Source organism: Topomyia yanbarensis, chromosome 2 (assembly GCF_030247195.1).
Source record: "Topomyia yanbarensis strain Yona2022 chromosome 2, ASM3024719v1, whole genome shotgun sequence".
NCBI classification, from domain to species: domain Eukaryota; kingdom Metazoa; phylum Arthropoda; class Insecta; order Diptera; family Culicidae; genus Topomyia; species Topomyia yanbarensis.
This window is the reverse complement of record NC_080671.1, coordinates 315,137,952-315,152,150: the sequence shown is the minus strand read 5'-3', so window position 1 is coordinate 315,152,150 and position 14,199 is coordinate 315,137,952. Positions and strand designations below refer to the sequence as shown.

The window sequence follows — 14,199 nt, the reverse complement described above, 5'->3', positions numbered from 1 at the left end:
GGGTATTGCAAAAAAAATTTTTTTTTGAATTCTCAAAGGCCCCCCCTCTCATATTGTGACAAATGTCAAAGTAAGCTCAAATGCCAAATTTCACATCATTTGGACAATTTTAGACCCCCGCCCACTTCGCTTGAAATTTTTTGAAATTGATACTATGGGAAAATGTGGAGGAAAAATACATTAAATGCTATAACTATTGAAGTAGCAATCAGAAAATTACAATTTATACCTTTTTTGAAAGGAAATAATCTAAGTATTTGAATGAAGATATATTCGTTTCTTGAAAAATACGGGAAAAAGGGGTACTGGGTCATTTTGGCCCCAAAATCCCCTATTTTTAATGATTTTTCTGCTCCGTGAGGCAAATCATACATATTTTGTAGTTTTTCTATTGTGAAAAAATCTCAGAAATCGAACGGAAACCTTTTGAACCTTAGTTCGAATACGAGAAGTTGGGGTTATAGGGCTTTTTGTCAGTCATATTAAATTTCATCATTTACTCATGCATATATCTCTATTATTCTTCAATCAATTTTCATAAAATGTAACTTATTGAACGTGTAAAATTCTGAGGAATAAAACAAAAATAAAAACGTTAAAGGTAAAATTCAGAAACATCAAACTTTTTGATATTTACTCTACAAATCTCATTTTTTTTCATTATTTGTCCTAATACCTCAACTTCCCCTATTTTTCCAAGAATGAAACTTTTCTCATGTGATCCCTAAGTATATTTTACACTAAAAGTAGTAAATTAAATAAGAATTTTGTTGTTAAATGGAGTTAATATGTGCGATTTTATGATAAAAATGTGAAATCGACACTATATGTCAGATAATTTGATGTTCCTGAATTTTACCGGTAACGAATCTATTTTTGTTATAATCCTAAGGATTTTCCACGTTCAACAAGGTATAGTTTATGAAAATTGAGTGAAGAGTAATAGAGATATGTTCACGAGAAAATGAGGAAGTCTAATATGAAGGTCAAAAGGCCATTTAACCCCAACTTCTCGTATTCGGACTAAGGTCAAAAGGGTTCCGTTCGATTTCTGAGATTTTTTTACATTAGAAAAACGACAAAATATGTATGATTTGCATCACGGAGCAGATAAATAATTAAAAATAGGGGATTTTGGGGCCAAAATGACCCAGTACCCCACTTTCCCGTATTTTTCTAGAAACAAATATATCTCCATTCAAATACTAAGATTATTTCCTTCCAAAGGAGGTATAAATTTTAATTTTCTGATTGCTACTTCAAAAGTTATAGCATTTAATGTATTTTTCCTCCATATTTTCCCATAGTACCAATTTCAAAAAATTTCAAGTGAAGTGGGCGGGGGTCTAAAATTGTCCAAATGATGTGAAATTTGTCATCTGAGCTTACTTTGACATTTGTCACAATATGAGAGGGGGGGGCCTTTGAGAATTCAAAAAAAAAATTTTTTGCAATGCCCTAATCCGCATCTTAGCCGCAGTACTAAATCGTCTGGAAGAATTCCCAGCATGTTCGAGGGGTATCAAGCGGCGTCTCAGTTCATTATGTCTCCTGATGAAGGCCGTTCGGTTCGGTGGTCGATTTCGTTGATCTCTTGTTTGCTTGAAAAAGGGAGTTAATATTTTTCTTTTCCTGTTATCATGGTACACCCTCTCTTCTCTTTCCCTGATACCCCCTTGGTGGAACTATTCTCCTCCTGGAATGTCTTCCCGAAATGTAATAGCCCCACCCCCTCTTTTTTTCTAGCTTTAATTCTTAAATTCAATATTCTATTGTAAAAAAGCCCAACTTTAACGCTACGCATACCAAATAATTGAGCCCTCTAAACTTAGCAAAATTCAATAATTCCCCCTAGTATATAGAACTGTATTCGTAATTTTAAAATTGTTGGTAATAAATATAATTCATTGTTTCTAGAATCTCTTTTCTATAAATTCCAAACTTTATTTGTACTCAAATGCCTCCCTTTCTTTTAATGAAATTCAATTACCGTCTCTCGTATATCGAAATATATTCGTAGCCTTAAGAGACCTGTAAAATTTTCATTCTTAAAATGGAATATAAAAAATCTTTCCAATGATACTTTCGAGCTGACGCAAACGTGCCTTATAGAAATAAACGGACTGAATAAAAAATCCCAAGCCGGAATTTTAAGCTGCCGCTAAAGAAATATGCTTCTTAACAGTTTAAGAGCTGTAATTTATTTGCTGCATAGTAACTTGTTTTACAAATTACGTGATCGATGAGTGTTCTAGAATCTTTCCATGCAGCATGCATATGCCGAGTTGGACATGCAGCGTGATTGCCGAAATTGACCATCTTTTAGTTACCAGTAGATAACCTTAAAATTACTTATTCGATTGTTGAGTGTTAGTGCCTGAACCTCTTCTAACCTTGAGCCATCTGAATACCTACAGTGAGCGTTCGTGGAATAAAACAACACCGTTTTGTATTTGTAAATTAAAAACACTTATATTATTCATTATAAAGGCATTACATACATGTTAATACATAACACTTTCATAACACAGGAATACATTTAGCTTGAATATTTAGAAAGCACACTGCACAGCAATCATAAAATTGACTGAACTAAGCTTAATGAAAACCTCGTTCAGAGCAGAACACAATCAATTTTCAATTGGCTCGAAGTTCAACCAAATACCTCCGATCGGCACAGTCAAAAACTGTTTGGGGTCCATTTGAAGCGGTTCTTTGGTTTTAGAATCAACGGAGATTTTAAAATTCTTCATTATCTCGTAAATGCCTCTTTTGACCTGCATCCTGGCGAATCGCATCCCCAAACATTGCCGTGGACCTTCTCCAAACGGCAAGAAACATCCCTTTTCACGATAAGGGTGAACTCCGCCGGTTTCAGGGCTAAATCTGTCTGGATTGAACGTCAGAGGGTCTTCGTAATTCTCCGGATCGCGCTGGATGGACCAGATGTCTATTATGGCGCAAACGTTTGTTTCAATGAGTACCTTCTTCAATGGAGTCAAATCCAGTTCGATTGGCTCGGTGCATTGTTTCGATATGAAAGCTGCTGGAGGCCAAAGACGCAGAGTTTCACTGATAACCTGATCGAGGTACGGCAATTCCAGAAGCGATTCGAATGAAATCGTTCCGTCTTCAGCCGTCGCCTTCATCAGTTCTTCCCGGAGACGATTCTGAACATTAGGATTGCGTGCGATCTCGTAGAGAACGAATGATATTGCAACACTAGATGTTTCAAACCCATCGATGAAAAACGTTACTCCATGCGCTGCCATATCCAACTCGGAAATTTCCTTCTTATTTCTCAAACTGATAAGATAGTCAAGATAGTCGACCCGCTTCGTGGCGCTGGCTTCTCGATGGTGAATCGCCTGGGACATCAGATTGGCGAAAAATGCTTCTATAGATTTGGGAATAAACCCAACTTTTAAGATCTTTGATAGTCGTGGGAACATTCCAATGAACATCATCATTATGAAAGATTTAAATGATGGCTCCATTAATTTACGTCCCATTTCGCGTATTTCGGGTTTTTCACTGGTAAATGATTGAGCGTCAGCAGCAAAGATACAGTTAGAAACGACATCGGTGGTGAATTTAGCGGCAAGCTCCTTGGTTTCTACTGGAGAATCTTTATGTTCGTTGATGTATTTCGTCATGCGTGATCCCACATCTTCCACAAGCGAGAAGAGCGCCTTCATCTGCACATATGACACAGAATTTAAAAAAAGAACATATTACTGCCTTGTTATTGACTGGCTTACCCGTGAAGTGGTGAATGCTGGCGTAATTTCTGCGCGTTTCGATTTCCATTCTTCACCGTTCAAGAAGAAAGGATTGCGTCCTAATATTGGGTCTACCTCCTTGTCCGTCCATTGCGCAAATTCATTATCGTGGAAGTTTTTGAAATCCTTGGTTAGAATTTGCTTGGCGACAGCTGACGAGAGAACGAAAATTCGTGGAGATCGATTGCTGAATACCCCCACAAAGTTGAACTTGCCCTTATATTCTCTGAAATTTCAAAATTCTTAAATCAACTTCAATTTAACCGAAAGTGCATACGAACCGATATATTTCGTCCATTTCATCCATGATGGATTTATGGTGCAGCATTAAGGAGGGAAAGTTACCCAGCAGAGGAGTTGGATTAGGGCCTGGAACATCTCGTTTCTTCCAGTAGTTGAAATTCCAAACCAGATATACGTACAGGGCAGCAACTGCTACCGAAATTAGACTGACTGTCAGCAGCATATTCTTTCCAATTGAGATGTGTGGCACGGCTCCGGCGAACGAGCAGCAACTGATTTTTGAATCGCAACCACGCTTTATTGTGGACGGCGTGAAATCACGAATAGTCGTGTTCCGTGCGTAAACACAAATCGGGCAGACAAACACAACGTTAAATCATATCAAGCGTTAATTGGTGTGGGCAAGCGTGCTTGATTTGACTTAGAATATATTCCAATGTACTTGTAAGTATTTGTTGAAAATGCAAATAAACCCATTGAGTACCCGGTTTTCCGATTCGATATCTTAAGGTTTTTTTTGGTTCTACACTGTTTAGTGGCTTATATTAATTTTTTTAAATGCTTTTTAACAGCTTATAGTAATTTTAAATACAATAGGCGCATAACATGTATCTGAAAAAAGACTGCCTTGTATACCGGCAAATCTAGATTGACAAGTTCACCATAGCCATTAACACTGCACATAAAGAATAAAATCGTTCAATTAAAATGAAATCAAATGATAACCAAAGAATATCTTCAAATATATTAAAACGAAATGGAAAAGAAGCAACTTTTCGTCACAAATCGTCGCGATTGAGCACTTTTCGAGATAAACTTGTTTTAAAATTTATGATTGGATATTTTGAAATTTATAAACGTTAGAAATTTTTCGGAAAGCGAAAAGTTGACGTGTCTCAAATATGCACAGAAGATTTCATATAAAAATGAATCATAATTGATTCGTGAACTGACGCGTTTTGGATCACTATGCCTAATGAAATACTGTTCCATGCGGTAGCAACAATATCAGGCTACAAAATGATAACATTGTATCTCGCCATGTTGATGAACTAATTCCTTTATTCGGGAACAACAATGGATATAAGTTCGGTTTATTAACAATTTAGTGGCAATATATGTTAAACAATGGTTCACAGGCGACTAGACGAAAAAATATTCTCGCATTCATTCATCATTAGATTTCGGCATACTTCTTAAATCTTAATAGTGGAGATATCAAATGGTAATTTGTTCAATAATCTTGAAAACACAAGTCAACCGAGAGCACAAAAAAAACGTTTTGCTTCCAAGATATGAACCTAGCTGATGAAGATAATAGACGCATAGGAATTATGTATGTCATCAGACGTCTAATAACTTGCTATAGCTTTTCGGCTTCAATGTGCGCTCGATACTAGTATTGTTGTCAGTTTTATGATTGTCACAAGATAAAAAAGGAATTGTTGATTATTGCAACACTTTAGATTGATTAATAAATTGGCTATAGTTATTGAAATGACACTAAAGTTTCACAGTAGTTCAGTATACGTATTTATTTCAGCTTGCATAATTCTCAATAGCTTGATAGAAGGCTAAGTGCGGTTAGCGAAAATGTGTACTCCTTATATAATATTGTTTGGGGTAGTGTCGTAGTCAGAAATTTGGTTTAGAAGAGGGTTTTGATGAAAATGGTTTTTTTTATTTATAATTAGTGAAAGTTCAGAAACAAAATTTATCTAACAGCCTTTTATATTTTCTTTTATAATATGTCAATGAGGGCAAAGAAACGCGCTGTTTTAAAGTGGAATAAATGTTGAAAAACTCACATAATCTCGAAACTATCAACTTTGAAGGTTTAACAATCGCGAAAAAGCTTTCCAACATAAAAGCGCATCTTCTGATATAATAAATTTGGCGATAAAATCTCCTAGACGTAATTATGGAGAAGTAACTCTTCAGAAATAGTAAGAGATTTGGTGTCTGTTGATAATGTCATTTTGAATAATTTTGTTGAAAATATGAAGGCTATATAAATGCAATATATCGAGATATCAAATGATAGTTAATAACGTATGTGAAATAAAAGGCATTTTTGTAGAAAAATCTTTAGCAAATCTTTCTATATGAAAACATTTGTCAGCTTATTAACGTAATGTAGAAAAAAATGGAGGGTCAGTCCATCCGAGCGTCTGTTCCCCATGTTAGGGGCGATTCAAAACAGCGTCTGTTCTCCATGTTAGGGGCGGCTGATGTATCGTCCTCGTGTCAGCGTGGGACTCTAAACAGAGCTGACACGATGGTCGGCCGGCGAGACAGGGGGTTGAGGAAGACCCAACAAACCGCCCTGGAAAATTAACCGTTACGAACAATGCAGAAGAAAATACGAATCGAAACAATCGGCAAAGACCTACGTGAAGAAATAAGGACTACGATTGGAAACTCGGAACATGGAACTGCAGGTCACTCTGCTTTCCAGATTTCGACAGGATAATCTACGACGAACTCCAACCACGCAACTTTGAAGTCACTGTAGAAACTTTGTTTGACAGGACAAATGGTATGGAAAAGCGAGCATCGGGCGGATACTTTCTACCAGAGCTGTGGCACCACCAACGAGCTGGGAACCGGCTTTGTAGTGCTGAGTAGGATGCGTCAACGCGTGATTGGATGGACTCCGATCAACGCAAGGATGTGTAAGTTGAGGATCAAAGGCTGTTTCTTCAACTACAGCATCATCAACGTATACTGCTCACACCAAGGGAGACCCGACGACGAGAAGAAAGCGTTCTATGCGAAGCTAGAGGATGTGTACGACGTCTGTTCGCAACGGGACGCGAAAATCGTCATTGGTGATATGAACGCTCAGGTAGGACGGGAGATAATGTTTAGACCGGTAATCGGGCCAAACAGCTTGCACACCGTATCGAATGACAACGGCCAACGATGCGTGAACTTCGTAGCATCCGTGGCATGGTAGTCCGAAATACCTTCTTCCCCCGCAAAAATATTCACAAAACCACTTGGAGATAACCTGACCAACGCACCGAAAACCAAATCGATCATGTTCTAATCGACGGGCGATTCTTCTCTGATATCACCAACGTTCGTACCTACCTCAGTGAGAATATAGATTCGGACCATTACCTAGTTGCAGTATGCATGCGCTTAAAACTCTCGACGGTGTACAACACTCATCGTTGTCGGACGCTAAGGCCCAACATCGCGAAACTTAGGGACGCCGGGGTTGCCCAAGACTACGCACAGCGGCTGGAAGCAGCACTATCCACGGAAGAACAGCTGGGCGCAGTTACTCTTGAAGATGGCTGGAGGGAGAGCCGTTCCGCCATAGGAAGTCTTGCTGTAGCGGTACTAGGTACAGGAACGGTGATGGTCTGTCGTTCCTGCTGTTCAACGTTGCGTTAGAAGGTGTAATAAGGATAGCGGGAATAGACACGAGTGGTACGATCTTCACATTGACATTGACATAATGGCACGGAACTTTGAGGCGATGTCGGAAACGTACATCACACTGAAAGCTGAAGCCAGCAGGATTGGACTTGCCATCATCGTTTCGAAAACAAAATACATGAGAGGAAGAGGTTCTAGAGACGACAATGTGAACCTCCCATTCCGAGTTCGGATTGATGGTGACGAAATCGAGATGGTCGACGAATTCGTGTATTTGGGCTTACTGGTAACCGCCGACAATGATACCAGCAGAGAAATTCAGAGACGGATCTTGGCGGGAAATCGTGCCTCCGGAAGACGCTACGGTCGAACAATGTAGGTAGTCCTCTACGGCCACGAGACCTGGACTATGCTCGTGGAGGACCAATGCGCCCTTGGAGTTTTCGAACGAAAGGTGTTGCGTACCATCTATGGTGGCGTGCAGATGGAAGGCGGAACGTGGTGCAGACGAAAGAACCATGAGTTGCATCAGCTGCTTTAAGAACCATCCATCGCGCATACCGGTCAAATAGGTCGTTTGTGGTGGACTGGACACGTCGTAAGAATGTCGGAGGACGACTCGGAGAAGATGATTCTTGAGGGCGACCCTACAGGAACAAGAAAACGGGGCACACATCGAGCACGGTTGATCGACCAGATAGAGGACGACCTGCCGACCCTTCGAAGACTGCGAGGCTGGTGATAGGCAGCAATAGACCGAGTGGAGTGGAGACGGCTTCTGCATACAACAAGAGACAATAAGGCTCTAGCCTGAACAGTAAGGTAAGTAAGAAAAAAAATTGGGCCCATTCGAGAAGCTTTACGACAGTTTGCAGGAACTTTTTGCGAAGCAGTCGAACAAGTTGATGTTAACATTTTCTTCATTTCTTTCTTAATTTTGATTATCAGGTTTGATAGTTTTAGTTTTAAAACTATTGGCATATACTGTCCGCTTCGAACCAGCCCAGAAATCATCAATTAGACGTTGCACAGAGGAGTAACTAGAACAAATTCTTGGCCAATAACCAAAACATTTTTTTTCGATTTTTTATTTAGTTCAATTTTTTGTAGATACCTAAAAGCATACTGCATATTGTGGAAAAATAAAGAGTGAGCACGTTGTCTGGGTATGCACCGGGTATTTGGACGCCAGGTCTCAGTTAAAGGATTCCCTTCGGGCCCGCGGTAGACCACCCAATGTCCCAGTCCGAGATATGCTGGCAAATCGTGATTTTCCCTATATGTCCCTTATTTATACTTTCATAAAAATGATAAATATCCCAATTTAGCCCCTCTCTTTTTATTTCTCGTTTTAAGAAGTTTTCTCCTGCCTTGTGGAACCGTTCAGCTCCAGACTGCCACTATGTAACCGCCGTCGCCTTTACCACTACGGAAACTGAAGCGAGAGCGACTCGAGGCCCAATGACTTTTGAAGGATTCCCCGCGGGTCCGAAGAATACCATCCGCCAATCCGACCTACTAGACTGAGATGCTAATTTGTTTCGCGGATCTCCCGTTTGTCCGAAAGTTGCAAGTTTTGCTCTTCTCTCCCGGTTACCATCTACGCCTTCTCTCCCCTGTCCTTGATACAACTACTTCTACACCGATTTTGGAAAAGACCAAGTAAAAGTCTCCGATAAAAAATCAAATTTGCATTCCGTATTCCTAGTTTTAAGATAGTTGTTATTTTACCTCTTTGTTAAAATTATTGTCCCCCATCTTGTAAATAGAATTGTATCCCTAGTTTTAAAACACCTGTGAAATTTTTCATAAATATTTGTTCCCCCTTTTGTGTACCAAACTATATTGTTAGTTTTAAGATAACTGTAAATATTTCCTAAAAAACTATTACTATTGAATTCCTTGTTTTAAAATTTTTCATGAAAAAAATCTTTTGCCCCCTCTCTTGTATATAGAATCTTATTTCTAGTCTTAAGATAGCTGTAAAAATTTTCTCTTCTTAAAAAAAATATTTCAACATTGTAACCTCCTAGTTTTAAAATATCCAAAATGTAAAAACAAAATAATTTGGCACCGCCAAGCCAACGCATTTGTGCCTATCAAATAAACGAAATGAATAAACAAAAATCACCCGAATCTTATCAGGGCGAATTTTCGTTATTTCTGTTGGTCCGAAAGAAGAATGGACCGGTGGCCGAGCTCGGATATACTTTGAGCCGGGGAGCCGATTTTGTTTCGACGTCCATCTCACCTTGAGATGAGCCGCCGTCAGGGGAAGTCATTTTTGCACGGGCCTATTGCCCAGTGCACATTAGTATGAGAAACAAGAAGGGGAAACGTGTAAAATAACAGCTTAATGATTGGTTTTCTAATTTTTGTATATATAAATCAAACGACTTGGTTTTTTATCATCCAAACCAAGTCGTTTGATTTATATATGGGTCATTCTACGCGAAGTGATCAAGGCACGTGTAGTCGACCTTCACGGATTTGAACCAAATTTGGAGGAAATGTTCCTTTGTTATATATTGAGATTATAAGTGTTTCTTATGTAAAAATGTCTGAGGAACACGTCGCGACGACACTAGAATTTTCACAATTAAAGTATATAAGAGAAAAATTAATTTTTAATATTTAACTGAAAAAATCGCATAGTTGGCAGCACTGCCGCCAAAAATACATATTTTTTCTAGACTCTTTCAATAATTTTCATCAAAAGACATCTAACGGTTTGATTCTAGAGTCAATAGAACCGGAGATATGATCAAAAGAAAATCAAGGGTTTTGGCAATTTATCAAAACGGGGGTGCTCCCATCACCCGAGGGGCGGTTCAATTGACACAAAAATTTGGGTTTTTATATATTGGCACTAGATGAACAATTCCTCCAAATTTGGTTCAAATCCGTGAAGGTCGATTTCAAGTTTGCATCTTTTTTTGATCACTTCTCGTGGAATGACCCATATACAATGCTTAGGAAGCCAATCATTAAGCAGAAATCACCACAGTCGAACAAATAGAGTATAAAATAACTGTACTCTGTGTGTATAACGGTATCCATACGGCTTACTAGAAGAACACTGCTTCACTGGTCACTGACCGACTAAAGGTACTCAGAATCAGAAACACAAAAGAAGGGAAAAATACTAAAAGCTCGACGAAACGGAGAGTAGGCAAGATAACCTTGAACGCGGATTAGCACTATTCTTTGTCGTTATACACCACTCGGACTGGCAATAAACACTTCTATCTCGACCAAACTTTTGTAAATGTTCGGACAGTAAAATAATAACCAAATTTTACGAATTAAAGAAGTTTTATCACACGCTTTGATGGTCAGAATATAACGCTTATATCATATTAGAAAACAAAATATTAAAAGTTGAGAAGGCACCTTAAATTCCAAACGTAATTTTTCGTCTCTTCAGGAATTTTGTAGATACTGCATTCTACCAATATCATAATTAATTTCCAAGAGGCTCAAAGTTCAACCAAATTCCTCCAACGGCTGTGGTCAAAAACTGTTTTGGATCCATTTGAAGAGGTTCTTTGGTTTTAGAATGAACAGAAATTTTAAAGTTCTTTATAATTTCGTAAATGCCTCGTTTGACTTGCATCCTGGCGAATCGCATCCCCAAACACTGCCGTGGGCCATCTCCAAACGGTATGAAGCATCCTTTTTCACGGTATGGCTGAACTCCACCAGCTTCAGGGCTGAACCTGTCAGGATTGAACGTCAGAGGGTCTTTGTAATTTTTTGGATCGCGATGGATAGACCAGATGCTAATGATGGCACACACGTTTTTGTCTAAAAGAATCTTCTTTGTTGCACTTAAATCTAGCTCGATTGGCTCCGTACACTGTTTGGAAAGGAACGCTGCCGGAGGCCAAAGACGCAGAGCTTCGCTAATAACCTGGTCAAGATACGGTAGTTCCAGAAGTGTCTCGTATGCAATCGTTTCGCTTTCGGTTGCCTTCAGTAGTTCTTCCCGTAGGCGATTCTGTACATCGATATTTCTCGCAACTTCGTAAAGAACGAATGACATTGCTACACTGGATGTTTCAAATCCGTCGATAAAGAACGTAACTCCATGACCCGCCATATCCAACTCAGAGATTTCCTTTTTATTTCTCAAACTGATAAGATAGTCCAGATAATCAAGCCGCTTCGTTGCACTGGCTTCTCGATGGCGAATCGCTTCCATCATTAGGTTGGTGAAAAACTTTTCTACAGATTTTGGAATGAAACCAATTTTTAACATTTTCGATAGCCATGGAAACATTCCCATTACTAACATCCACATAAATGATGCAAATGATGGGTCCAACAATTTACGTCCCATTTCTCGAATCTCAGGTTTTTCACTGCTAAATGATTGAGCGTCAGCAGCAAAGATACAGTTAGAAACGACATCGGTGGTGAATTTAGCGGCAAGCTCCTTGGTTTCTACTGGAGAATCTTTATGTTCGTTGATGTATTTCGTCATGCGTGATCCCACATCTTCCACAAGCGAGAAGAGCGCCTTCATCTGCACATATGACACAGAATTTAAAAAAGAACATATTGCGGTCTTGTGTTTGACTGGCTTACCCGTGAAGTGGTGAATGCTGGCGTAATTTCTGCGCGTTTCGATTTCCATTCTTCTCCATTCAACATAAAAGGATTGCGTCCTAATATTGGATCCACTTCCTTATCTGTCCATTGGGCAAACTCATTATCGTGGAAGTTTTTGAAATCCTTGATAAGAATGTCCTTGGCGAGACCTGACGACAAAACAAAAATTCGAGGAGATCGATTGCTGAATACTCCTACGAAATTAAATTTTTCCTTATAATCTCTGAAATTTAAATTTATTGTAAACTAGATCAACTTTATGATCGACTGAAACTTGCTAGACCATACGAACCGATAAATTTTATCCATTTCATTCATGATGGGTCGATGATGTAGCACAAAGGAGGGGAAGTTACCCAACAGGGGCGTAGGATCAGGACCTGGAACATCTCGTTTCTTCCAGTAGTTGAAATTCCAAACCAGATATATGTACAGGGCAGCAACAGCTACCGCAACTAGACTGACCGTCAGCAGCATTTCGTTTTCAATTGAGGTGTGGCACGGCTTTGGCGAGCGAGCAGCTACTGATTTTCGATTGGCAGCGGTGTTGTATTTTGAATTCCGTGATAGGTAGCATGAATATTCGTGTTTCGTGCGTATACAGAAAACACAGACGAATGCAACGTTTAGTGTTAGATAGCAAGCGATGAAAATTTGAATTCGTGTGGGGGCTACCGTATTTGACTTTGTTCAGAATATACTGCAACATGCGTATACAAACCCATTGAAAACATGCCGGTTTCTGTAGTGCGTCGAAAACGGACACTGTAAGTAAGATGGACAAATTGCGATTCTCACAAAATGAAAAATTTAGTTGAATGGTACTGATACTATATGATTTTTAGAAGATTTCAAATGATTCCGAATGATACTGAAGATATTAAAGCAAAACAAATATTTTTCTTGAGAGCGCGGTGACAGGTATAATTTTTTAACACCAGAAAATAACGATTTAAACCTCGGAAAATATTTTATATTTTTAACATGACGTACTGGCTAAAAAAAAATTAATCAAAAAATTTAAAAATTTCATGATTTCGGAATTTATTTAAAATTTGGTGTCACGGTGGGAAAAGATGGACATATTTATTACGCGAATACAAACCAGAATTCCGTCAAATTGCATACTTTTGGGCTATTTTTTATTATCACTACGCACCAAATTTTTTTTCCCGATTGCCAGTAAAAGTTTTCTGAATTTTCATCAGCTGTAAGTTTCAGCAATACAAGATGCCGAAAAATCGGCAATTTGAATTGAACCTGATTGACAGATTCGCTTTGCTGAAAATTCAGTAATCCAAATTGTCAAATTGACAGCGCGATTGCCGAATTCCCAGTTTTCCGGGTTCGATTATTGCAAATCCGGTAATTGCGCTGTGTAAAATTTAGAAACTTTTCCCGATTCCGAACCTTTACTTTAATTTGCGAACTGGCTTTCGACTTTGTGGTAGTGTTAATTTTGATTGTAGTTTCTAGTACATTGGAATTCACTTTCATAGTATGTAGGTAAATGAATCTAGTATCGAGTATATAGGGGAACTGGGGGTAAGACGTACATATTAAGGTTATACTGTAATATAATACAAAGAAAGCATGTTTTTCCGAAAAGTAGTACTCCTTGTTGTAGTTTCAGATGTTGTTTTTCGAGTGTCCAGGTGAATTAGTATACAAAAATCAGTATGTACCCTTTTTCAATGAAATAGAAAACGTCTGAAAATCTGCATATTTTTTTGGCTGCGGGTGAAACGGACATATGGTGGGAGTAAGACGGACAAGTTAGGGAAATGATAAGCAGCCCACGAAATATCACGATTTACATTTACTAACGGTTTTTTTCGAAAGGATTATGGGTCTTCTCAATATGTATGTTCAATTCCATGCGAAAAACTATGTGTTGGGGTCAAGTTTAGAGTACAATTGTTATCATTGAGAGACCTTTACAATCACCTCAATCAATAACTTTTTGTGCAAAGCCTGGAATGAGTTTTTGAGTTTACTCGATCTTCTCGCCATTCTCTAGGCTCCCTGCATTCCTGTCATAAGACTATCTTCCTCGATCGCACACAATCAGATAGTGCTAGGTGTGCCGCGAAGTCGACTACCTTTTTCAAGACATGGCTCAGTTAAGTTAACTAGATTCATGAAACACTATTTGGGGATTGAAAAATGG

At 38.8% G+C, this 14,199-nt stretch overlaps 1 protein-coding gene across 1 annotated transcript; it reads right to left on the bottom strand.

The window, feature by feature from the left end:
- Nucleotides 1-2,445: 2,445 nt before the first annotated feature.
- LOC131680542 (uncharacterized) lies at nt 2,446-12,542 on the bottom strand. Its single transcript, XM_058961258.1, has 6 exons — nt 12,322-12,542; nt 12,006-12,252; nt 10,882-11,943; nt 4,064-4,401; nt 3,762-4,008; nt 2,446-3,698 (listed from the first exon to the last, which is right to left on the bottom strand). The coding sequence occupies exons 1-6, from the start codon at nt 12,504-12,506 to the stop codon at nt 2,631-2,633; spliced, it is 3,147 nt and encodes a 1,048-aa protein (XP_058817241.1). The 5' UTR covers nt 12,507-12,542; the 3' UTR covers nt 2,446-2,630.
- Nucleotides 12,543-14,199: the final 1,657 nt, after the last annotated feature.

Bases quoted from the DNA above. Each gene is read 5' to 3' on its own strand.
- LOC131680542 (XM_058961258.1), bottom strand. From the start codon at position 12,506: ATGCTGCTGACGGTCAGTCTAGTTGCGGTAGCTGTTGCTGCCCTGTAC. The intron at 4,009-4,063 runs GTTCGTATGCAC...TTGAAATTTCAG, and splicing joins GAAATGGACGAAATATATCG to AGAATATAAGGGCAAGTTCA. The intron at 3,699-3,761 runs GTAAGCCAGTCA...TCATATGTGCAG, and splicing joins CAGCATTCACCACTTCACGG to ATGAAGGCGCTCTTCTCGCT.